Source organism: Rhinolophus sinicus, linkage group LG02, assembly GCF_036562045.2.
Source record: "Rhinolophus sinicus isolate RSC01 linkage group LG02, ASM3656204v1, whole genome shotgun sequence".
NCBI lineage: Eukaryota > Metazoa > Chordata > Mammalia > Chiroptera > Rhinolophidae > Rhinolophus > Rhinolophus sinicus.
In genome coordinates, this window is record NC_133752.1 from 169,022,199 (window position 1) to 169,047,140 (window position 24,942).

Below are 24,942 nucleotides of genomic sequence, written 5' to 3' on the forward strand. Positions count from 1 at the left end.
TTTTACTTGTCGAGCATGGGAGAACTGGGGTTGGAGGGCTGCTGGAAGGCAGTGTAGACCAGGGGAAACTGCAAAATAGGATATTCTTGGAGGTCAAGTAGAACTGAGAGATGTGTTTATGCAAAGCTGTTCTGGCAGAGTGTGGTCAAGGTTGCATTTTAGAATATAGGGCTTGGTGACAGTTCAATAATAAAACAAAAATAGAAAAATAAGCAACAAAAATAAGCCAACAGGGAAAGTAAAAGATGCAATGTTCTATTAAAAAAATACTGTTTTGAAGAGCTATTTAGTGACAGGCCAAGGATAGTGAGTGCTGGAGTTTATTCAATACTGTCATATCTGATGAATACTGTGAAAAATGGGCTGGTTGCTGAAAACCTTCGTGAATGAGGGTGATAATGTAAACAGAAGAAGACGGAGAATTAAAGTTTGCAGGATGCATGTGTTTGAGTGTGGGGTACAGTGGAGGAGGAGAAATGAAGGGAATTAGAGAAGCAGACAATAAGATGCAGTTAAAACTGAGGAAATAAAAGTTTTTCAGCATAAAGGAACAGTCAAGTTCCCATGATGATGACTGAAGTAAAGTCATTGGAATGAACAATTGTGATATTGAAAACTTTTGAGAATGGGTTTTCATTAGACTATTGGACTGGAAGCCAGAAGATGCCGAGTTAAGACAGCATGATACGGTGTAAAAGGAGTTTTAAAGTGTGACAGACCTGATTGGAATCCCAGTTCTGTCACTTTCCAGCTGTGTCAATTTGGCAAAGTTACTTAAGGACACTCTTAGTTTCCTAAGCTATAAAAAATCATTCCCAGTTGTATGATTGTTATAAGGATTCAATGAGGCAGGTGAAATTGCTTGGTAGAATGCCTAGAACAAAACAGGCTCTTAATTAAATCCATTCCTTTAAGAAAATATTAAGTGGTAAGGAAGTAAAAAAAAAAAAAAAAGAAAACAAAAATAAGAACACAATAATCTTTTGAAAAGTTTCATGGTGAAAAGACCTGAGAAATTTGTAGGGAAGATTGTTTGAGGATACTTGGAACTGAATATGTTTGCTGATAGAGGAGAGGAGCAAAACTGGAAAGAGAAAGTAAACAGTCAGGAATGAAAACCATGGAAGGGGGTGTGGGGATGGGCAAAAAAGGTGAAGGGGATTAAAAAGTACAAACTACCAGTTATAAAATTAGTCACTGGGATGTAAACTACAGAACAGGGAATGTAGTCAATAATATTGTTATAAGTATGTACAGTGCCAGATGGCTACTAGATTTATTGTGGTGATCACTTTGTAAGGTATATAAATGTCTAATGACTATGTTGTACACCTGAAAGTAATGTATTATTGCTTGTCAACTAAAATTAAAAAAAATAAAAAAAAGTGAGAAAATCAACAACAAAAAAGAATGAAAAAGGTCATTGATGAATCAAGAGCCTGGAGGACAAAAGATCAAGAATTTAGAATCAAGTACGGAGGAGGGAGAGACTTAGGAAAAAAGCGATATTTTTTTGGAGACTATTTGGAAGGACAAGAGTGTAAATATATTTTAAGTATAGAGAAAGGAAGCTGCAAGAGTTCCTTTTGAAAGCATGTGTCTTAGTGAAGGGACAACGTCATTTACTAAGTGAAGGAATGATGAAGATGTAGAGCTTAAGTAGAGCAGAAAAGTTTGAAAGCATATCATGGAGAAGGCTGCAGGAGTCAACAGAAAAGAATAAATTAATTGCTCATCAGGACTTTCAGACCAGTCGGTGACTGATGTGGAGATAGGTTTCACTGGAATTTAGGAAGCGCTAGCCTGGGAACCAGTCTGTAAGAATCGTAGTATAGGGGTGGCCGGTTAGCTCAGTTGGTTAGAGCGAGGTGCTAATAACACCAAGGTTGGCGGATCGATCCCGCATGGGCCGCTGCAAGCTGCACCATCCTTAAAAAAAAAAAAAAAAAAAGAATAGTAGTATATCCTAGGAAGCTGCTGAAATTATCTAAGTATAAGAGCCAGAATCTAAGTGGTATGTCATGATGAGAAGATTGAGGAGAAGGTGAGATAAATCAATAACATGGCCCAAAATTGGCTGAGTAGCAGTGACCTGAAAGTACTTTTCATATTGATTCATTAAAATCTAATCAACTATGGGGGCTTCATAAATATCTAGAACATCTAACAGGAGCTCCATTTAGTTATCCAAGACCAGCATGATAGGTAGAAGTGAGTAGCTGGGGTTTGTACACTGTACTGAAGGTTCTCACACAAAGAAGGAAAGATGAAGCCTGCCTTAATCTCCAGGCAAGCCTGAGGCTAGGACATGTACTGGAAACAGCAGGGACTCACCTTGACATAGGCGCAAGCTGAAGGATGTAGGCTCCTTATTGCACCTCTGCTTGAATAGAACATGATGTGGTCATTTGACTAGTCCTCTGGATTATCTCCCTATGGGCAAGGGGAGAAAATCTTTGACAGAGGATCATGTAAAATTGAAAGAAATATGTGGCTTTTGAAGAACTTGATTTTCTCAAACTTGGAGCAGAAATCTCTCTCCATTTGGAGTGGGGGAGAAAAACAAAGGTTTTCATCAGAACAAGAGGCAGTCAATGCCAGCTTCAGAATTAAATCAACTGCCTTAGCATGAGGGGGTCACAATATCAGCCTTGGGGATCTGCAGAAGAACACACGGTTTCAGCAGGTATTGATGGTTTACAAAACCCAAAGGCCAATTAAACCAACCATGCTTCATATTTTTATTTATTTGTTTCATTTATTGTGCACCTATCATGTGACAGACAGTAATGGACTAGATACTTAGACTAGACAAGGTCCTCATTCTGATGGAGCTTATATTTAGTTGGGAATGGTACTGGAGGGAGAGGTCACTGGGATATTAAAAAAACACTACACTGAGTCCTCAGGATCTGAAGCATTTTGTGTGTATGTGTGTGTGCCTAGGCATGTGTATAGGTCTGTGGTCATAGTGTAGGTTTAAATGTAGGTGTGTGTGTGTGTGTGTGTGTGTGTGTGTGTGTGAGAGAGAGAGAGAGAGAGAGAGAGAGAAAGGTACAGAGAGGAAGTAGTAACTATAGATTTTCCTGGCTATGCCAGCCTCAATATAAAGAAAATAACTACCAACTAACATCATCGTGAAAATTCTTTTGGTATAGTGTAGCATAAGTTAGTGAAATACTTTTTAAATTTATTTTGATAAATTTGGTATTAAATAAAAAATTTGATATTCAGTATTGCCAAGATTACTATGGTGAGCTAGTCATTCTCTTTTGCTACTGATGGGATTATAAATTGTTAAATCTTTCTGGAAAGCAATTTGTAATATGTATTAAGAGCATTAATATGTTCATATCTTTTTAATATGCATTTTTAAGGAATAATCCAAAATGTAGAAAAGCTTTATGCACAGAGGTACTCACCATAGCCTAATCAATAACGGTAATAAAATGCTCAAAATTTAAATTACGTATGAATAGAGAAATGAATGTCTTGCTGTGGCTCATGAACAGTATGAATATCATGTAAATAATTAAAATTATGTGCTCAAGGGGTTTTAATGACATGGGACAATATTTATGACATAGAAAGTTATGTTAAAAAACAGGATATATTAATAAATTTTTATATGCTGTGTATTCTTAATATTGTAGACAATTCCATAAAATTGAATGGAAGGAAATAGGCCAAAATGCTTTCTACTTTAAGCATTTTCTGTGATTTATATATGTGACTTTTATGTCCAGGAATGACAATAAATATTATTACTCTTGTTTTTAAGATTATTTTTTTCAGTTACAATTGACATTCAGTATTATTTTATATTATTAGTTTCAGGTGTACAGCATAGTGGTTAGGCATTTGTATAATTTATGCAGTGGTCTCCCTGATTAGTCTAGTACCCACCTGTCACTATACATAGATGTTGCAATCAATAAATATTGTTTTTAAAACCCTGTGTTAGAGTGGGAGCTTAATGCCTCTGTGATTGTTCCATAAACGATTGAGTCATATTCAGGAATTATCTGGAAAATCAACACTTCCATATGTAACCATATTATTAATTCAAATTTTTGCTAAAGGATTTGTCAGGTGGGTATGTTTTAGTGCAATGAGAGCAATTTTTTTGCTGCTTTTCTTTAGAAAGTTCTTAACTTTCAGCATGACAGATGAAGGCCTATTCTTTGTGCACGGTGAATCCAGTGAAGCAGTGGAAATGACCTTAATTGGGCAATGATTTTATAGGGAATGATTTTAATTAAGTAAATAGAAGAGGTATGTTACTTTAAGGTAAGGGTAACATTTCTTAATGTGGGATTCTAGGACCCTTTGTTTAAAATGTAGACTTCCTGACATACTAAATGAGAATCTAAGGATGGGTTTTGAGAAACAGTATTTTTAAAGACACAACCTAGATAATTCTGCTCAGATTCTCTAAGAACTACCACTTGGGAAAGAGAGGTTTGAGATTTAGAAATTCTTGGATAGGATCTTCTCTGCTCTAATGTTTATTAAGTAGAATTAGACATTTTCTCAGTAACATGACTCCAAAATATCCCTTGCATCTTGGATAAGTCAGAATTAAGGAATGGGGCCTATCTACTCTACTGCAGTCTTATTAGAGAGGTTTAAATTTGGAATTCTTTGAGAACAGACACAAGTGGTCAGTAACAGTGCTGGGAACAGTGGCAGGGTGACTGTACAGGAAATTGTTTTGGCTACAAAATAACAGTCTGCCAGTTCTAGTTCCTTTGGGAAGTTCCTTTTGGAAGAATGCTTGCCTAACTCATTGTACAGTAGAGTTTACAAGTCTTAATGAAACAGGTCTCCACAAAGAGCTGTAATACCCTAGGGGTTAAGAGCGCAAATACCAGAGTCAGACAAACCTGTCATTTGCTATGTACCTGGATGAATTAAACAACTCAAAATCTTAGATTCTTCTCATGAAAATTGGGTCACTACCAGTACCAACCTAATGATGAAAAAGTGTTTTCAAATCATTTAGCACAGGGTCTAGCATAAAGTAAGCATTTGTAAATGCTTATAGTTATCCCAAGAGCTCAACTATATAAACTTGTGAGGTCAGGATTTTCCAGTTGATTTTTCAAAGAACATGTTAATTATCAGAAAAGTTTGGGGATTTAAGTATTTAAGTAATCCCAAATTCTGTGTGTGTGTGTGTGTGTGTGTGTGTGTGTGTGCGCGCGTGTGTGTTTGGTGTGGGGTGAGGGAGTTGGCAGTAGATCCAAGTTTATAATAGTCCTTCATCTGAACTAGATTTTTGATATCTGTTTGTTTCATGGAACATCCAACCCTAATGTCACTTATTGAAATCCAACCTCTCGGGGTTGGTGTAGGCCTGAATTGAATAATGTGAATTATCATTTGCAGAGTGACTTTCATTTGCATACTTTCTCTAGTTCCAAAGAAAGTCGTCCCTATATACACACATATACAACACACACACAAACACACAGAACCTTAACTTTGGATACCTCTATAATACTTCTGGGGTGCCATGTTCTATAAATCTATTTTAGATTCTAATAAATGTCTCTGGCTTTATAGGTTTCTCTAGTGGCTTCTCAACTTTAGGAAAATAAACCCCCCGCCCCCTCAGAAACATGACTAAATCAGGTCAAGACAATTTGACCAGGATCAATCACTTATATTATCCAGTTGCATAATACACTTCTTGAATAGATGACATATCCTAATTTAGGATACATCACCAGATTCAGGTCAGAGAGTATCCTCTGCCAGTCAATAAGAGTGCGGGTCACGGGAAGATCTCTTCGTAGAATTTTTCTCAGGGCTTCATTCGATAACTCCTGTAATTCTTCTAAGACTGCAGCTTGAAATTTATTTTCTTGCTCTTCCACAAGCCTTGCAAAACTTAGAGCCAGTTGAGCTTGGTTGACTATTTCCAAGCTTTCTTTCAGGTCCTTGGAAATTTCAATATGAAGGTTGACACACCTGAAGAAGTGAGCTTGCACAAAAATTCTTCCAGTAACTTGGGTTAGAAATGGATTTATTTGGAAAATCCATTTAGATTTCCAGAGGCCATTCCAGAAATTTCCTGTTTCATAGCTGTGGTCTTCAATGCAAGCTATCAAGAACTCCTTATTTTTCACAGTTTTTCTCAGCACGTTGCAATTTCCAGATGGATAGTGATCATTCACATACAGTTTTAAGGCACACAGAACAACAGCTCTCAGGTATTCTGTCTCATTCCGAATGATACCGTGACTTTGGATGTCTTGTAACTGGTTTTGAAGCAGGTCAAATTTGAAAGAAAGTTTGCTTTGACAGTCAAAGAATCGGAAGTCACCCATTACATTGTGGTGAGACAAGAGGACTGGATTTCCATCAATGCAGAGCGGTACGGAATACTTTTGGCAGTGTTGGTGACCTGCACACTCACCTTGATGGTGCATGAGTTTTTCATCACGGATAAGCAGACAGAGATCATCAAAGGCATTTACAAATTCCCCTGGAGGAGCCTGTATTAACAGTCTGCGAATTATTCTTTCTTTCTCTTTCCTACTCAGAACACTATGTGCCATGTTTGGTTGCAGCAGAAGCAAAGCTTCTGAAATAAAGAGTGTTCAAAGGATGAGAAAACATTCCATGAGTCACCTTTCCCATCAAGGTGTTAAACATTTAAGCTTAAGATTACTATGCCTAACCATGAAAACAGGTTGTCTGACCAGCTCTGAGTCTCCTGATGAAGTCATAAAGAACCTTTCTGTATGAGGTGTGGAACTTTTGATGATATCACAATGGGTGCTTGGATCAAAAACAAGAAAATGACAGTCACCTGACAGCTGGTGCCCAGTCAACTAGTTATACGTATTTTGAAGATTTTTAAGAACTTAGCCTCCTGAACAGCCTTCTTCAAAAGTAGTGTATCTCCATGTACATGATATGTTGTCAGGGATCTAGAGAAGCAGCCCAGTATTTCTAGAGAATGTTTTGTAGCACGTTGCTCCTTCTGGGACCATGGTGGTGTTAACTTATACTCAGGCTTTCAGAATAGCTGTCCTATACCTACTGGAAACACGTTATGCTGAAAGGTTTGAGGGCTTTAAACAAAACAGCAAAAATAAAATAAGATTTGATGGCAGTTTATGGAAAAATGCCAGACAGCAGGGGATGCAGCATCTATAAACACTGTCGGTTTGGAGATGGTCAGAACATAAGCAATAAGCCAGAAAATTTCAAGGGCAGTGAAGTGCAGGGGTGGAGTCTTGTTTACTGTTTCTGTGCGAATGAAGTGTGAACTAACTCCAACGAGCAAAGACAACAAACCACTGTGCATCCTCTGCTTTCTCTCTAGAAAAAGGCAGTGACTACAGCCGACGAGCATCAAGAAATTTCTTTCCTGCAAAAGGGCAGAGCTTTACATTTGGAACCCGTGACAGCACCTAATGGGGAGAGACTTCTGAGCGAGGAGAAACGGAACGACAGGTCATGAAAATATGGAGAACAAATATCCATTCAGAAGTTTTCTCCTTTCTCTTCTTTCTCTTGGTTTAACCCCTTAATTTTCATCTGATTCTTTTTGAAGAGTCCTGAAATTAAGTCTCATTTAAATACAGATTCCTTCCATTTCTGTCCTGAGCTTTGCTGTTTCCCTAGCTTGCTGTATCTTTTTCTTATATGAGCATGCGTTTTTCCATATTAAGTCATAGCCATTAAAAGTAAGGGCTTCTCATTAGTTCTAACAATCTGAAATTGAATGGATTGTTGAACAGTTTTTATCAATACCTTTCATGATTTTATAGACTGCCATGTTCTTTTCAAACTTAGTTTTCCAGTTGAAGTAATTTGTGCAGTGTATCTGTATATAAGAAGTAAGCTTGATTATTTTCCACTTTCATACCAAATATATACTCACCATGACATTTTTAACCCCTTTGGATGGATCCTAAAATGTTGCTTTTTAGGGCGTGTATGTAGCTGGATATTTGGGTAATGAAGTGGTAATAATTATATCAGATATGGTTACTATTTATTGAACACTCAGTAGCAGAAACTGTGTTCAGTGATGTGTTATGAACTCATTTCATGTCCTCACTTTTCCTAAATATTAATTTGACCACTTTTCAGGTAAGGGAACTGAAAAGGTCAAGTGACAAAGATTTCTTGAAGCCCAGCTGCCTCCCTAGTCCACATAGACAGTATTTCCCAAATGATAACTTGATTTCACAAATGTTTATTTTTCTTTTCCCATAGTTTTTATTGTTATGCCTTTTCATACCTTTACTACAGAATACTACCTACTTAGTTTTGGTTCAAATATTATTTAACATAGAATTATCTTGTCCTTTAAGAACAAGATAGACTATTCTTTAAAAATAAAAATAAACTGAAGATAGAGCAAATATTTCTTTAGGCAGTTTAAGTACTTAATGACTTTCTGGGAGAATTTCCTTAACTTCATTTTTTGTGCTTCGTACATGGTTTTTGTCGATGATTCGGGATGACTTTAGAGGTGGAAAAATTAACCTAGAAAAAACTTTTCACTTACTTGAAAAATTAAATATTCGATGCAATTATATTCATGTGAAATATATTTTTAAGGTGAGATGATATCTGTCTACCCCACCCCAGGAAGGGCTTAACCCAATATAGGGAAATGTTGATAGCTACTTGGACGCTTTTTGCAGAAAATGCATGTGAAATATTAGTCTTTTAAGAATTAAAGCAATTAATTATGCTAAATATATTTATAATCAAGACAGAGAGAATTTAGGTAGAAGGTAGAATGAGTTGTGGATAAAATTTGAAACAATACCAAGTTATCAGTTTAAAACAATCTGCTGAGTATACAGGCATGTTCACATAAGATTAGGATTGGTCATACGATTAAATTAAAATCATATACATGATGAAATGATAGATTGAATATTAGTGATTTATAGAAGAAATGGATAATCTTGAGAAAAACTGTGTTTTACTAACCTCAAAGTAGAAAATCATGCCAAAAGTTCTCTGTTTAAAGAACTCGTAGAAAGGAAACCTAGCTCCGTTCTGTCACAGAGGACCATTAGAGATTGAAGGGAAAGATCATGAATATTACTTTAGCTGAGTTTTACACTAGGAATATTGCAAATTTCTCAGCCAATCAGGCAAGACTATTAGACTGGCCAATTCAGGTAGTTAGGAAGATAGAAATCCTGATTTTGATTTTGTTTTTTGGGAGCAGCAGATAATACAATCTATGTTGTAATTGTTACCACTGAAACAAACCGGGAAACTCGTGTTACCTTACGTGCAAGCTCACCAGCTAGCCTGCTGTGGTTTCATATTTGCTGGCAGAGGCAGGCTTCCAGTTCATAGAAAAAAGATAGCTTGTGACTTACAAAAATAGCAATTGCCAGAGTATCAGCAATTTGGTGCCATTGCTTTCAGCCCCAGTTCCCAAAGTGTGATGTGAGGAGGGCCAGATTCCACGTGCATTACCATAGGTTGCGTTACCAGAGAAGAATCTAAAGTTTAAGAAACTTAGATCTTTTATTATGGGCACTAAGCCTGTCTGACCTTTACCTAGGAAGGTGTCATTATCATTATTATCATGGACAGTAAACAAACCTGCTTATTCCCAGGGAATAAATAAATAATCTCTTCATTATGCAAACATCCTTGAAAAGCTAGGCCTGAAGAAAGGATATTGGTGTCTCTGCTTGGGGAAAGTGCAGAAACACAATGGACAACAATGGAGAACTACCTCTCAACAAGCACTTCTCTGGATAAGATATAGCCCCCCCACCCTCCACCCTCACCTTAAACCACAAAGAGGAAGTTCAAAAGAGAAAAGCTGAATTTCTTAGGAGACCACAGTAAAAGACAAAGTGTCAGAGTTGTTTTTATGAATCCAAGTACATCTTGCTGCAATAAGCTATCAGAATTTTAATCAATTCATGTCTAATACCACATCCGAAGAACACAAAGTTTTGTGAAAGACCTTTGCACGTAGAATTTCCCCCCAGGCGTATCGCCCAAAGGGAGAAACAGCTATTTGCTTTCTGTTTTAATAAAATTCACATTCAACAAAATATATAGGTAGTAGTTATATCTCTATCAAATGTGAAAGACTGTAACTCTTATTCAGTGATCATCAGGTTGCTTTGAATTATCTGCAATGCACTTGAGTGAAATGCATGCTATATTTAAAAGCATTATGTAGAATGCTCAACAGTTATAACAAGTAAAGAAATAGCTCATTAATTGAAATTGATGATTATTCAGACATGGCAAGGTTGGAGGTCTATTGTGTTTAGAAAAACCTTTTTGGAGTGGCTATGAAAACAACATTAATTATAAAAATTAGAGAGGCAGAGGTTGCTTTAAATACTTCAAAAACCTTTTAAACATGACCTCAAATACTTTAGAAGCATAAATTACATTTAAACAAGTTTGATGGCCATAACAAACCATCCTTATCTATTAAAATAATCCCCCTGGGCCCTCTGATAAATACTTTGTAGCCTTAAGCTAAACTGCCATGTATTTATTAAAATGTTGATTAAATAGAATGCTTAAGGTAGGTGTATTGGCTAACTGAATTTTCTGGAAAGCTGAAGACTCAAATATCCCATGCTTTTGCTTCAACTTTTGTTGGTAATCTTTCCTCACTTTATGGGTATGCCTTTTAGCCAGAGTAGATAAAATGAATTATAATGAATCTTATTTTGATGACCAAAATCTTCCAATGTCTCAGGGTTGTTTTTATTGGCAAGCTCAGTGGGCACTAGATTCTTCACTCTATTAGGTCCTAGCTGTGTGGTACTTGGCAAGTCAGCAATATCTCTGAGCAAATGTTTTAATCTGCAGAATGGGGATACTAATATAGTTATCTTGCAGGAGTGTTCTGAATATTAATTAAGATATTATTTGTGAATGTACCTACTGCCAGGTTTGACAAAAGGTAGGCACTCAGGAAATTAGTTGAAGGTACATCCATCATGATGTTAAAAAATATATGTAGAAAATTGCATTACATTTATTGATTTCCTAAGAAGCTGATATAAATTCTGACATGAATTTATATCCTCACAAATAATTTTTATTATAAAATTTGAGTAAGGAAGATATAACACTATGATTCTAATAACATTCTAATCTTTTAAAATCCCTTTATTAAAAGAATCTTCATTGCTTTCATAATTATCTTTAACTTGTAGCATTATAGAAAATATGTGTCATTTGAAAACACATAGCTAGTCTTCGATTACACTCTCAATTGTTGGTTGAATATTATTGACGTAAAAAAGTCTGGACTTTCAAAGGTGTGTTAATTTAGATGCACAATAAAAATGGACAGGGCTGGCTTAAAACCTTTCACTAAAGAAATTATAAGCCTGGGTCATGACTACCCACCATGAACTGCCCAGTTAGGAATTTGTGATTGAATCACCCTGTGGGTTATTTTCCATAGAATTCCCTTTTTTTGGCCCACAATACCATTTGTTCAACATCTACCATATTCTAGTTACCATATTAGGTTTTTGCACACATTATCTTAACAATTATCCAAGGAAGTTATTATTAGCCTTTCTTCGTACCCTTTTTTCGGATATTGAGGATAAAAATATTAATGTAATCTGTTCATATTTTATATAGCTGTGGACACTCATGTCTGGGTATGTGTGACTCCAAAATCCTTGTCTCGTTTTCTCCTATAACACACCAATCCCCCTTTCCTGTCCCAACCAATTTCCTATTGGCTGTCTCTGCTTGGATGACCCAGAATACTTCAAGTTTAATGTTTAAAATGAAACTTCTCTGTAATACTTTATATTTGATTCCCAGCTCAGACTGCTTCTTGAATTCCTCATGTCAGACTCTCTGGTGATCACCACTGAACTTTTCCTAACGAAAGGAAGAAATGTTCTCCTGCATGTTTGTCCCATACTGTACCCTAGGTGTTCACTTGATAGGCAAAACTGTCAAAAGATGAGACACTAGGCTGGATGATGTGAGCGAAGCAGACATAGATACAACTTACGTAACAATACATTGAAATGTAGAACCATCTCTTGTACATCTTCCATCCCCGTAGCAACCTGATGACACAGGTAGTGTTATCTATCCCCATTTTGCAGATGAAGAATATGAAACTCAGAGAGTTTATATTTCCAAAGTCCCACATACTTTGGAGCTACAAATCTTCATTCTGTCTACAAACTGTCAACTCAGCACCACAACACAATGGCCCTTTAACACATGCCCCGCATACTCAAGCTGTTTACAATGTAATGAGAAAGTTAAAATATAAATAAATAAATAGCCTCTTTTGACATTAAGTGTCCTTCTAAGGTGTACCTCCAATGTCTCAGTTTTGTATTTTATTTGTACCGTGATGCTATAATTCTACTAGTTACATAACTCCCTCAACTCCAGAGATTTCTGACTTCTCTCCCTTATGTGTTTAAAGGTTTAATGTGTTGAATCCTTCTGACTTTTCCCTTCATAATTTCACTGGCACCTGTTGTTTAGTTTCTACTTACCACCTCCCACTTGGATTATATCCTCTCTGTTCCCTTAGCAGTTCTCCTTCTCTTCCAATTTGGAAGGCACAACTTACAACACTCAACTTCTGCTTTTACAAGTCATTTTCTTACTCAGAACCTCACAATGGTTTTGTGGCTTTTAATAACTGGACCCAGCCTAATTTCTTGTCTCTTATCTCATCAAGTTCAAACATGAATTTTCCAGAACAGCCAGGTAAATCCACTCTTTCTTATTGGAACCTACCTTGTTTGTCACTGCCCCAAACCCTTTGGTGATTATGCAGATTCCACTTCCTCTAGGTATTACATAACTACTACAGCTTCTGTAGTTTACAGTGACTTTGTGTATCTCTGATTTACTCTCACATTTATGGTGCAGGCTGCATCTTGTTGGCATAGGAATACCTACTGTCTGGAATGATTTTAAAAAGTCATTGAAATAGAGTGAAATAGAAAAAGAAAATGCGTAATTGAAAGACAATCTAGAATACTCATTGTCTCCTATACCTTATTCACTCCCACTATGACCCCTTTTTTATTTTTAACAATTTTAAAAATTATAGTTGACATTCAATATTATATTAGTTTTAGGTGTGCAGCATTAATGGTTAGAAATTTATATTATTTATGAGGTGATTCACCCCAATAAATCTAGTACCCATAGAGCACCGTACATAGTTATTACAATATTATTATATTCCCTAAGCTGTACTTTACATCCCTATGACTATTTTGTAATTCCTTCACCCTTTTTACCTACCTCCTCTAACCCCTCCCATCTGGCAACGATGAGTTTGTTCTCTGTATCTATGAGTTTGTTTCTGTTTTGTTCATTTATTTATCTATTATTTATTTATTTACTTACTTACTTATAGATTCCACATTTAAGTGAAATTATATGGTATTTGTCTTTGTCTGACGTATTTCACTTAGCATAATATTCTCTAGGGCCATCCATGATGGCCACTGGGTTTTAAGTGTTGATGATCTATTAAACTTTTCCCAACTTTGGCGTCATTTCATGCAGTTCTACATATTTTATCTGAGATAAAAATCCCACGTAAGGTTCATCTTTTAAATGTAAGTTGCTATATATATTATACAAATACTCTATTCATTTTGTGTATTTGTTATATTCACCAGTCTTGTTGGCCCACCAGTTTTTTTTTCTTTTCTTTTTTTTTTAGTAGGATAATGACAGGCTGAAGCAAGGAAGAATCACCATAGAAGAATTTAGATCAATTTACCGGATTATTGCACACAGAGAAGAAATTATTGAGATTTTCAACACATATTCTGAAAACCGGAAATTTCTTTTCGAACAAAATCTGGTGGACTTTTTGGAACAAGAACAGTATATATGTAGCATGAATAAAAATATTGCTTCTGAGATCATTCAAAAATATGAGCCTATTGAAGAAGGTATGCTTGCATTTCAAAGTTTTATCAAATATTTATGTGAAAAGTATTTTTTTTATGAATTACAATTATCAAATACAAATTTTTGGATGGGCCAGATTTTTTCTGGGTAATATAAAATATTGGAAGTTTTGTTTTTGAATTATATAGAATATATATTTACCTTTTAGAAAGCTACATTGTGTAACCACAGCATTCTTTTCTATTTCATTGTCCGCCTGTTTTCTTTTAACTGTTTTCATATCTCTCAAGTGTTTAGAGATAGCTTTGATGTGGAAAGCAGGATGAGGATTCTGTTAAACTACTGTAATGGAAGAAAGTGTCTTTATATTCATCTGTAAGATAAAAGCCCAGTTACAGGCAGTCTTCCATTTTTATACATTGTGTTATTGAAAATATATATGAATATTAAATTACCTAAATTAAAACAGTTCTAGCAAAGAAAAATATGAGGTGTGATTGAAAACTATGGTGCATGTTTAAATAAAAACAACAACACATTACAGTAAAAGACACATTGCCACTAATACCCCTCAAGGTACTCCCCCTTGCTTTGAACACTTGTCCCATCGTTCTTGCCACTTTCTAAAGCAGTTCTGGAGTCCTCTTTGTGAGTGTCTTTAGTTGCACTGTCGTGGCTGCCTAGAATTCCTGAATCAATTCAAAACGTTTACCTTTCATGGTCATTTTGATTTTGGGGAAGAGCCAGAAGTCTCATGGTGCCAGATCTGGTGAATAAGGTGGGCAAGGACACACTGTAATGTTTTTGTTTGACGGAAATTGCTGTACCAGAAGTGATGTGTGACATGGAGCATTGTAATGATGGAGGATGAAGTAGACCCTCATGAAAGAGGACTTCCAGAACTGTTTCAGAAAGTGGCAAGAACTATGGGATAAGTATGCTTGAAGCGAGAGGGGATTAATAGCAATGTGTCTTTTACTGTATTAAATTTCTTTTATTTAAACATTCACCATATTTTTTTGTCACACCTTTTATTACAAAATCACTAATTCTAATTCTTCCACTGTCTATATACATAACTGACTACAACATTTTATAAATATTTAAAAATTTTGCTTTTTCTTCATTTTTGAATACAGTCATCTGTTTTAAATTACGTGACCACTTAGGCTAATAATCTGTCATATAATTTTTTATTTTTGTCTCATGTTTTAGTGGGTATAAAACTTCAATATTTTTTATTTATGCTCATCTTTAAATAAAACGATGAAGGCATAATGTAATAAAATATTCATATAGTTGCATAATTAGCACTGTTAAAGCATGGTGTTTAGTCCTACAGAAATTAATAGAAGAGCTCAAAATATTTATTTAACAAGGTAGGTATGAAAGTCCAAGTTTTGACTTTGGAAGTTGGTTTAGGGTTACCAGTGTTTAATATATGATAATAGGGGTTTTAACAAAACCAAACTTATTCCTTTATTGAGTCATACATTCATAATTTATTCAAATATTTATTTGTGGCAACCCATGTATGTTTTTAGGGGCTGGAAATGCAGAGGAAACAAGGCAAACTAGGTCTTATATTCCTGATGGGGGTTGGAAGAATGTTGACACTAGATAATTAGACATGTAACAGGACAATTTCAGAGTGCTATGTACAATGAAAAGAATAAAACAGAGAAAGTGATAGAGACTAAACAACCCAGGAAGTCCAGTTCAGTTTGGGTGTTTTGGAAAGTCCTTTATGTGGATATGACATTTGAGCTGAGACCTAAATGATGAGAAATAACTAGTCATGTGACAAAATGGGAGAAGTGTCTGAGGTTGAGGGAAGAAAAATATTGGACCTGAGTTGGAGAATCCAAGGAACAAAAGGACAGTGTGTTTGGAACTTGGAGAATGAGGGTGAGATGAGTTGGGAAAGATGGGCAGGGATTAAACCATGTTTGTCTTTTAGGCCATAATTAAGATTTTGGCTTTGTGACTCAGTCCTACCTAAAGACTTGGAAGGGTTTTCAGCATTGTAGTCGTAAGGTTAAATGCGGTGCCAGCAAGAGTTTGGTCGGATCACTATTAAAACTCTTGCAGGAAACAAAACAAAACAAAACAAACACTCTTGCAGGTTTGCAACAAAATAGCTTGTGTCAAAATGTAAAACAACTACATCAGCTAAGCACACCTGATGAGTTCAGCTGACTCCTCCTCCTCCTCCTCCTCCTCCTCCTCCTCCTCCTCTTCTTCCTTCTTCTTCTTCTCTTCCTCTTCCTCCTCCTCCCCCTTTTCTTCCTCCCCCTCCTCCTCATCCTTTTTCTTTTTCTTCTTTTAATACAAAGACTTTCTTTGAGAAAGTAGTGAATTGAGTTGTGTTCTGGCTCAAGCTCTTTATATCACTGATGACTGGAAATGGCCAGGTCACCAAGTATTGTCAGTAGTACTGATCTAGTGACTATTAAACAAAAAAAGTTTACTTAGGCACTGTTACCTGCTGGTGGTAAAAGATGCACAGGGATAATGGGATGGTGGTAGTGACATCTCAGAATTGTGTTTGCATTTTAATTACAATATTACACTGTTCATCCATTTCATTTTCTGAGCCTTCCTCTGCCTTAGACCCTTTTGTACACAGCCAAGTCCTTGCATTTTATTTACATGCTTATTGATCACTTTAGAGACTTATTAAGGCCAACTTGAATTATGATTTTACAGTCCCAAATGTTGCCAAGTTCCTCAATCTCATTTCACATTGGTATGTGACATGTACCAAATGAGGGTTTAAAAAATCCATGAGATTAGCTCTCATCTCAATCTAGTAGTTTTTAAGGTCATAAGATGAGTTTGTTTTCTGTTTCATTTCTATTTGATTTCTAATAATTAAGTGAAGGGCATTCACTTAATTATTCAGTAGTTCAATAGAGCTATAAGTCAATCACTGCTAATTACACTGGGAAAAATAATACATTTATGCACACCATTACTATTACAATATATGATGCATTTGCCCTACACTCTCCCATATTCTTAAATTTTCAAGGCTTTGAAATAGAGTTTGCATGTCTATGAACATTTTATGTGGTTTCTTCTAGCTTTCAATTTTTTTAAACCAAAAAAAAAAGCACTTTCGATTCCTGGCTATTCTAGTTATGATTTCATCAACATTTACTTATGTCACTATTTTTCTTATACATTATTTTTAATGGCGGCTTAGTATTGTGTCATATTTTGAGCTTTAATTTGTATCTTCCTGTTATTTAGTTTTTATAAATAATGCTAGTGTGAGCATTCTTGCACATTAATCTTTATTTGAATCTTTATTTCCATAGTATAAATTCCCAGAAATAAAATTATTTGTCAAGGGTCACTCTCTAAAGTGAATACTCATACCAGTTTGTCTCATTTTGAGACAAACTGAATTATCAAAAAACAAAAAACAAAAGCAGCAACTAACATAGAGCTAATATATAGGATAGGTGCTATTATTATCACCATTTCAAACAGAGAGAGAGATTAACTGACATGCTCAGCATATAACAGTATATGGATTTAACCCAAGATGTCTAATTCCAGAGCCAGTATTCTTTTTAAATAGATAATTTTGGTATATATTATACTGTGTGTAAAGTTATACTGTGTGTAAAGTTCAAAGCTACTTACTAAAGATGATAATACGCAAATGACCCAGCAATTCCATTTGTAGGCATGCTCCCAACAGAAATGTGTACATATTTGTACCAAGTACTGATTGTTTATAGCGGCACTCTTTGTAATCACCCCAAACTGGAAATTATCTAAATGCTATTCAAGAATAGAATCCATAAATAAATTATGGTACACTCACTCAATGGGATATTATACAACATGGGAATGAACAATGTCTAACTATATGCAACTGCAAGAATAAATCTTAGAAATAATGTTGAACAAAATGAACCAGTCACAAAAACGCATACTGCACAAGTTCATTCCTATAAAGTGCAAACCCCAGAGAAAACGAATCTATGTTGTTAGAAGGCAGACCATTGAATACACTTGGGTATGTGTGGGGCGGGGGATACAGAAAATTAGTAGGAGGTAGGCTTCTGAAGTGCTGTAATGTTCTGTTCTTTGACCTGAGTCCTGGTTACCTAGATGTTTAGCTTGTGGAAATTCATTGATCTATGACATATATACTTGTATGTATTCTTAAAACATTAAAATAAATCACAGATAATTAAAAAATATATTCTCTACTTGAATGTTGATAAAAAATAATTCAGACTATTGGTTAGAAAAAAATTGTTTTCAAAGACAAATTAGCAATAGTATTAATATTAATTGTAAATGAATATTTTAGAAACATGCTCTACTGCTGAATACGTTTTAAAGTAAGATATAATTTTTACACAGCTAATGATATTTCTGCACCCTGTTCATTATTCTTTATAGTTAAGGAAGCACGCCAGATGTCAATAGAAGGTTTTACAAGATACCTGTGTTCATCTGACTGTCAACTGTTTAATAATGAGTATGAAAAAGTTTATCAAGATATGACTCATCCATTAAATGATTATTTTATTTCAAGTTCACATAATACATACTTGATAGCTGACCAATTAGTGGGACGAAGTGACATCTGGGGATATATAAGGTATTTATTTTGATTTTAAAATTCATTATATTTTAAAACACTTGGAATTTCCTGGTGGTATCTACCTTCATAGGTAATACTTCACAGTAAAAGCAGGCTATGTGTGAGGCAAACGCATAGGAAAGAAAAATTTTGATTTGTGAAAATTTTAGAGATTCAACCTTTAGGTGGCTATGTAATTTATTCTGTGTATTAGTATCATATACTTTCTAATTCTGCCTACTGAACTCTTCTCCCTGATTATTGGCCCTCGGAAGTTTCCGGAATAATTTTAATACTTTTTATAGGAAATATATGAAGTAGACTTAGAATATTTAGCTAATCAGAACATCCTAAATTTTAAAAAATATGATTAAAAGTAATTCTCAGACGTCAGGACACAATACTATGAATAAAGCCAACATATAATTAGAGTAAATGATATAATTTGGCATTTATAGATAATAATATAGATTTATATGTCAAATGATTTACATAGATTAAAAGCAATCTATGCTGTACCTCTAATTTTGCATTCTACAGTGTATTACGAGGTGTGATCAAAAGATACAGTGAAAGTTGAAATAAAAAAATGTATTATAGTATAAGACACATTGCCATTAATCCTCCTCAAAATACTCCCCCTCACTTTGAACACACTTATCCCATCGTTCTTGCCACTTTCTGAAGCAGTTCTGGAAATCCTTTTTCATGAGTCTTTACTTCATCCTCTATTGTGACAATACTCCATGTCACATATCCCTCTAGTACAGCAATTTATGTCAAATAAAAGCATTAGGATGTGTCCTCATCCACTTTATTCACCGGATCTGGCTCTGTGCGACTTCTGGCTCTTCCCCAAAGTCAAAATGACTATGAAAGGTAAACGTTTTGAATCGATTCCGGAATTTTAGGCAGCCACGACAGTGCAACTAAAGACACTCACGAAAGAGGACTTCCAGATCTGCTTCAGTAAGTGGCAAGAATGATGGGATAAGTGTGTTTGAAGTGAGGGGGGGGCATTTTGAGAGGGGTTAATGCAATGTGTCTTTTACTGTAATACATTTTGGAAAAAAACATTTAAATATTCACCGTATTTTTTGATCACACCTTGTATATTGTTAACACCAGGTTTCAGTTTAGCCAGTGAGCTGAGGATACAGTAGTGAGGAAGATTTTCAAAGCTGCCACCGTCATCTGTTCATAGGAATAAGCGGGTAAACAAATTGATGTTTTCAGGGACTGATGAGTCAGTCATATAGAGAAGATGTACTAGGGTAACATGATAGAAAGTAACTGTGGGTTGGAGGGTGTTACGTGGGTTAAAGGGTCAGGAAAGTGTTCTAAGAGGTGACATGGTTGTAGTCTAAGTGACAATAAAGAGGAAGTCTCAGAAAAATCTGGTAGGAAGGCCATGCTAAGTAGAAGTATAATAGTAATAAGGGATTGGCATATTCGAATGTAAAACAGCAAGTGTGGCTCGAAACAAGCAAATGCAGAATGAAGGGAGGTGAGTTTGAGGAGGTAGAAAGAGTCAATATAGGAAGGTCTTAGAGAGCATGGTAAGGAGAATGGATTCTGTTCCAGTTACATTGGGAGGCCATGGGAGGGGTTTTCCTTAGGATAATGTCATACTTTGATTTACTTTTTACTGTGAAGGAAAGACTGATGGTGCAAGAGTGGAGGTAGATGATGATTTGGGAAGATATTATAGCAGTCCAGGTGATGATGGTTATTTAGATGGTGAATTCATGAGGCTGCAGTTGATATAAGTAGTTGAATTTGAAATATTTTAAGGAGGCAGAGTGAATAAGACTTAGCAGGTGATTTGAAAATAAATACGTAGCTCCACAAACTCAGAAATGTATCCCCTTAGAATTTTGTAAGAATAGCATAATTCAGAGCTATACTTTCATTATAGACATTTCTGTTCATACTTTATTATTTTAATTTTTAAAAAAAGAGAAAATATAAATTTTAACCAGGTTGATTTAGAAATACAGGTAATTACTTTTGAATTCCAAGAAAATGTTCCATACAACTGAACATTTGAATTTAAATTTAATTGTATATCTTCTGCTATTTCTTTACCCACTTGTGGAAGATATGCTCTCAGAATACAAGTCTTTCAAAATTTCTCTACTTATGAGAGGTAATGTTTACCTATTAATATTTAAATTTCTGGTGCTGATCTTTTTTCCTTCCCCTCATTTGTTAATTATGTGACAAATATGACCTCTGTGTGTTTCAATTTCCTCACCTTTAAAAGAGGAAAACTAATATTAACTGTCCTATAGCATTAAATGTTTTAATCCATATAAAATCCCTGAGACATTTAAGTGGAGCATTTCTTTACTGAGTGAGAGAAATTTCCATTATTCATTCCCCAAAAGGGGACTCGGTGTGAAATAGTAGAAAGTGACCTCAATAATACCACTGGAGAAGACACAACTTTTCCTTACATACCTCTGAGTAAACGGGGTTGGCATGACACAGAGCAATTCATTCAAATCGTTTTTGCTGGGGACCACATCATGTAGTCAAAACAAGCAGTTTCGTAAAGGTTGGTTTGGATCTAAGGATCAAATAAAAACTACCTAGAGAAGTAGCAAGAATCAGTATTATTTAGGTTGTCCTTTATGATGAGTTTTATTTCACAGTTGATTTTTTGGTAGTTTTGTTTTCCTAGCAGAGAATTCAAGATGATTCTCTGTTAGCACCTCAGAGAACTGATATTCTGTGTGATAAAAAGGGCAAGACAGTTTCACTAAAAGGAGAGTAAAGCAAACATTCTTTCAGGGCAACTAACAAACTTTACTAACAGATAATTGCTTCTTCAACAACTTAAAATCTAAATACATAAATAAATCCTCAAGCTGAGAAATACATTCAGTTTGATTTCTACAAACATAGCCCAATTTTGGACTTGTACCTAAAATTGGTTTGCCGCCTTATTTGCCCGTGCAAATATCAATAGATCAAACAAGATTTCCCTAGAAGACAGTTCTAGGCCCATTCCTCCAACACAAGGACAAGTGGAGTAGAAAGCTCTGAAATTTTATATTATAGTGCATCTCTGCATGCCTGAATCAAATAGTGTGCATTTAGAAAACAAACAACCCCCTCAAAAAAACCTCAAAGAGTTTATTAGTCATTTAATTTTATATTTTGTATTGTTTTGATGAAACCTTCAAGACACATGAATTTTATCAATTCCCTTTCCTTTTAATGCCCTACCTTCTCAGTTTCCTTTCATCTTTCATATATATTATTCCCAAGGGAACACAAGCTCCCTTTATTCCTAAATTCAGCACTTTGACTTCAGATCATCAGTGCTTTATCTTTTCTCAGTTACACTCTGACCTAAATACTGCTTGAGTTATCTATCTAGAAAATTGACTAAATATGCTCCCCAAAGAAGTACTAGATCTCAAAAGTCTATTTTCTCATATGGTCTATTTGGTACTCTGTATTTCTGTTTGAAGAATTACTGATTCTATATCAAGATTTGGTGCTGGGACCGCACTCCCTTCTTCGAATTGTTATGGCTCAGGTAAGGGTTTCACAAATTCTTCACATTTTAGGTCAGATAATTCTTTGTTGTGAGGGGCTGGTCCTGTGCATGGTAGAATGTTTAGCAGCATTCCTGGCCTCTGCCTACTAGATGCCAATTGTAAACCTCCACACCATTCCCAGTTATAGCAACGAAAAATGTCTCCAGACGTTGCCACATGTCTCCTAAAAGGCAAAATTGTCCTGACTGAGAAGTGTTGGCCTAGAGACAGAGGGTTAATTCAATATTCTTGGTAAACAAGTATTAATTTGGTTTTCTATGGGGAAAAAAATGTCTTCATGTATAGCAGGGGCTTCTTTGACCTTCTCCTGGTACATGAGTATCAATTCTAAGATCCCAGTGTTTCAAGTTAGCCTTTTTTTATTCAGTTCTCTCTCTTCCAAGATTGTGTTTAGGAGATCATTTCTACCTGCCTGCCACTTTTCTTTGTAAATCAGTATAGCTCCCATTTTTCTCTAATGTAAACACAATAAATATTTATTGATAGTGAACTGTATATCAAACTTCTTTTTATGATACTGACATTTCAGTTCCTGCCCTAATGGAAATTAAAGCCTAAGTAGTAGGTAGCAGCTGCAGGATTCAGAGTCCATAGCTCTGCACATTGCATCATCCTGGGGGTGCTGGAACTGTGGTTGCCAAGTGTTAGTTCCGTGTCAGTCTGTGCTCACAGAAAATAGGAAGAAAAGTATTCAGTGTAACACAACAACTTGTCTTATTTAAGGATTCAGTTATGCATTTATTACAAAATTACAAGTAGTCTTTGGAATATTTTGACATTATGGTATACATGTTGAATGATCCAGGAATGACAATTTATTTTATTTAAATTTTGCTAGTGCCCTTATAAAAGGATGCCGTTGTCTGGAAATTGATTGCTGGGATGGATCACAAAACCAACCTATTGTATACCATGGTTATACATTCACCAGCAAGCTTCTATTTAAAACTGTTATCCAAGCGATACACAAGTATGCATTCATAGTACGTGCATGTCTTTTTTAATTTATAGTTATTTAAACATAATATAATTCATTGGTTTCAAAATTGTATACTGCTTGGCCTTAGTTTAGATCAGTGATATTTCAAACTGTGTGTTATGATCCATTAATAAGCAATGAAACTCATGTAGTATATAGTTAATTGTAGATTTATCAAAGTTAATCTCAGATGGTAAGGTGCATGTTTCGTGGAACTTTTTGTTTAAATCTATTATCTATCTATCATCTGTCTATATCTATATCTATATCATCTATATCTATATCTATATCAATATCTATATCTATATCTATATCATATATATATGTATTTATATATATAAAACATGTGTATGTGTCACAATGTAAAATGTGTTTCTTACTGTGAATTGTGGCCGGAAATGTTTGAGAAGTACTGTTCTATGTAACAGTAAATATTTTACCAATATTCAGCTATTTTAGCTTCAAGACACAAAAATAAAATATGTCAAAATATATTATTTCAGTTGTTGACATTTTTATGTCTATGGTGGCAGCTATATAGCAAAGAATGTTTAGAAATTTATTTTGTATTTTAAAGTTATTCAATTTAATAAAGCTACAGATTCCAAGATCTAGTTTTTTCTAGAGCTTCTAAATTCAAATTGCAAATCTTAGTCTATAAATTGAGCAGTTTTGAACAGTTACTCAATTTTGAATAATACTTGGTCCCATTTACAAACTTGGCTAATTAAACACTTTCAGATATTTTAAATTGTTTTGTAAACTTTGTATATTTGATTTCTTTCTTAAGTACTTCAATTGTAATACAATTGTAGTACAATTGAAGAGATTTAACAAAATATTACTGAATACTTAATGTATATCTAATAAATTAAACTTACAAATTTGATAAACTTAAAAATCTCCTAAATAGGTCAATACATCATCTGTAAATATAAATGTAATGTAAAATCACAAATTTAAATCAATTGCTCTACTATTTATTAGGAAGAGTATAAAATACTAAATATTCACAAAATATAAATATAAAACATGAAAAATTTATATCTTAATATAAAACACTGATGTATGGCATTGATTCTGTTAAATATCTAATTTCTAATGATTTCTAAATTTATGTCTTTACCCAAACTTCCCCCTTGAACTCTGTACCAATATAGATAACTACCCATTTGACACTATCTGTGTATTCAATAGGCATATTTGGCATAACGTGTTTAGAATTGAGCTGCAGATATTCCTCTTTCTGCCAGACAGGCTCTTACCGTGGTCTTCCCAGTCTCCCTGAATGGTAACTTCTATGTGTTCAAGCCTAAGTCATCGTTGTCAACTTTAACACTCCCCTCCTTCTTTCCAGCCTCTCCATAGCTTCTTCAGCAAATCTTCTTTGCTCTACTTTCAGACTAGGTATATACCGACTTTAATCCTTTCTCATGCTCATTCTCACTGTTCTGGTCAACCACTAGCACCTCTCACACGGATTATTGTAATGGCCCTTATTCAGAGTTCCTGCTTCTCTTCCTCCTCCCTTGCAGTTTCATCTTAATGTATCAGCCAGAGTGACTGTTTGTTAAGTCAAATCATGTCATTCTCCTTCTCAAAACTTACAGTGCCACCCAAAATAAAAGCTAAAATCCATCCTGCGACTCCCCAGGCATTACATCACTGGTTTTCTATTACTTCTCTGAACTCTTCTGCTCCTTTCCCCCTCGTTCACTTGTCCATTCTGGCCTCCTCACTCTTTTTTCAGAGACATCTCAAAGTCTTTGCACTTGCAATATAAATACTTAATCTGAAATACTCTTCCCAAATGTTTGCATATCAAACACTCTCGCTTCATTCAGGGTGGGTAACCGAGGGAATAAAAGGAAATAGAGACAGTC

The 24,942-nt window shown here is 35.1% G+C and overlaps 2 protein-coding genes across 2 annotated transcripts in view; one reads left to right on the forward strand and one right to left on the reverse strand.

The window, feature by feature from the left end:
* Positions 1–5,666: 5,666 nt before the first annotated feature.
* Positions 5,667–6,566, reverse strand: CAPZA3 (capping actin protein of muscle Z-line subunit alpha 3). The gene has a single exon (XM_019714626.2). The coding sequence runs from the start codon at positions 6,564–6,566 to the stop codon at positions 5,667–5,669; it is 900 nt and encodes a 299-aa protein (XP_019570185.1).
* Positions 6,567–8,457: 1,891 nt separating this feature from the next.
* Positions 8,458–24,942, forward strand: part of PLCZ1 (phospholipase C zeta 1) — a 43,749-nt gene continuing 27,264 nt past the window's right edge. The window contains exons 1-4 of the mRNA XM_074319371.1: positions 8,458–8,586; positions 13,709–13,940; positions 18,325–18,526; positions 22,919–23,063. Coding sequence (XP_074175472.1) covers positions 8,476–8,586; positions 13,709–13,940; positions 18,325–18,526; positions 22,919–23,063 — 690 coding nt within the window. The 5' untranslated portion in view covers positions 8,458–8,475. The remainder of the gene's footprint in view (positions 8,587–13,708; positions 13,941–18,324; positions 18,527–22,918; positions 23,064–24,942) is intronic.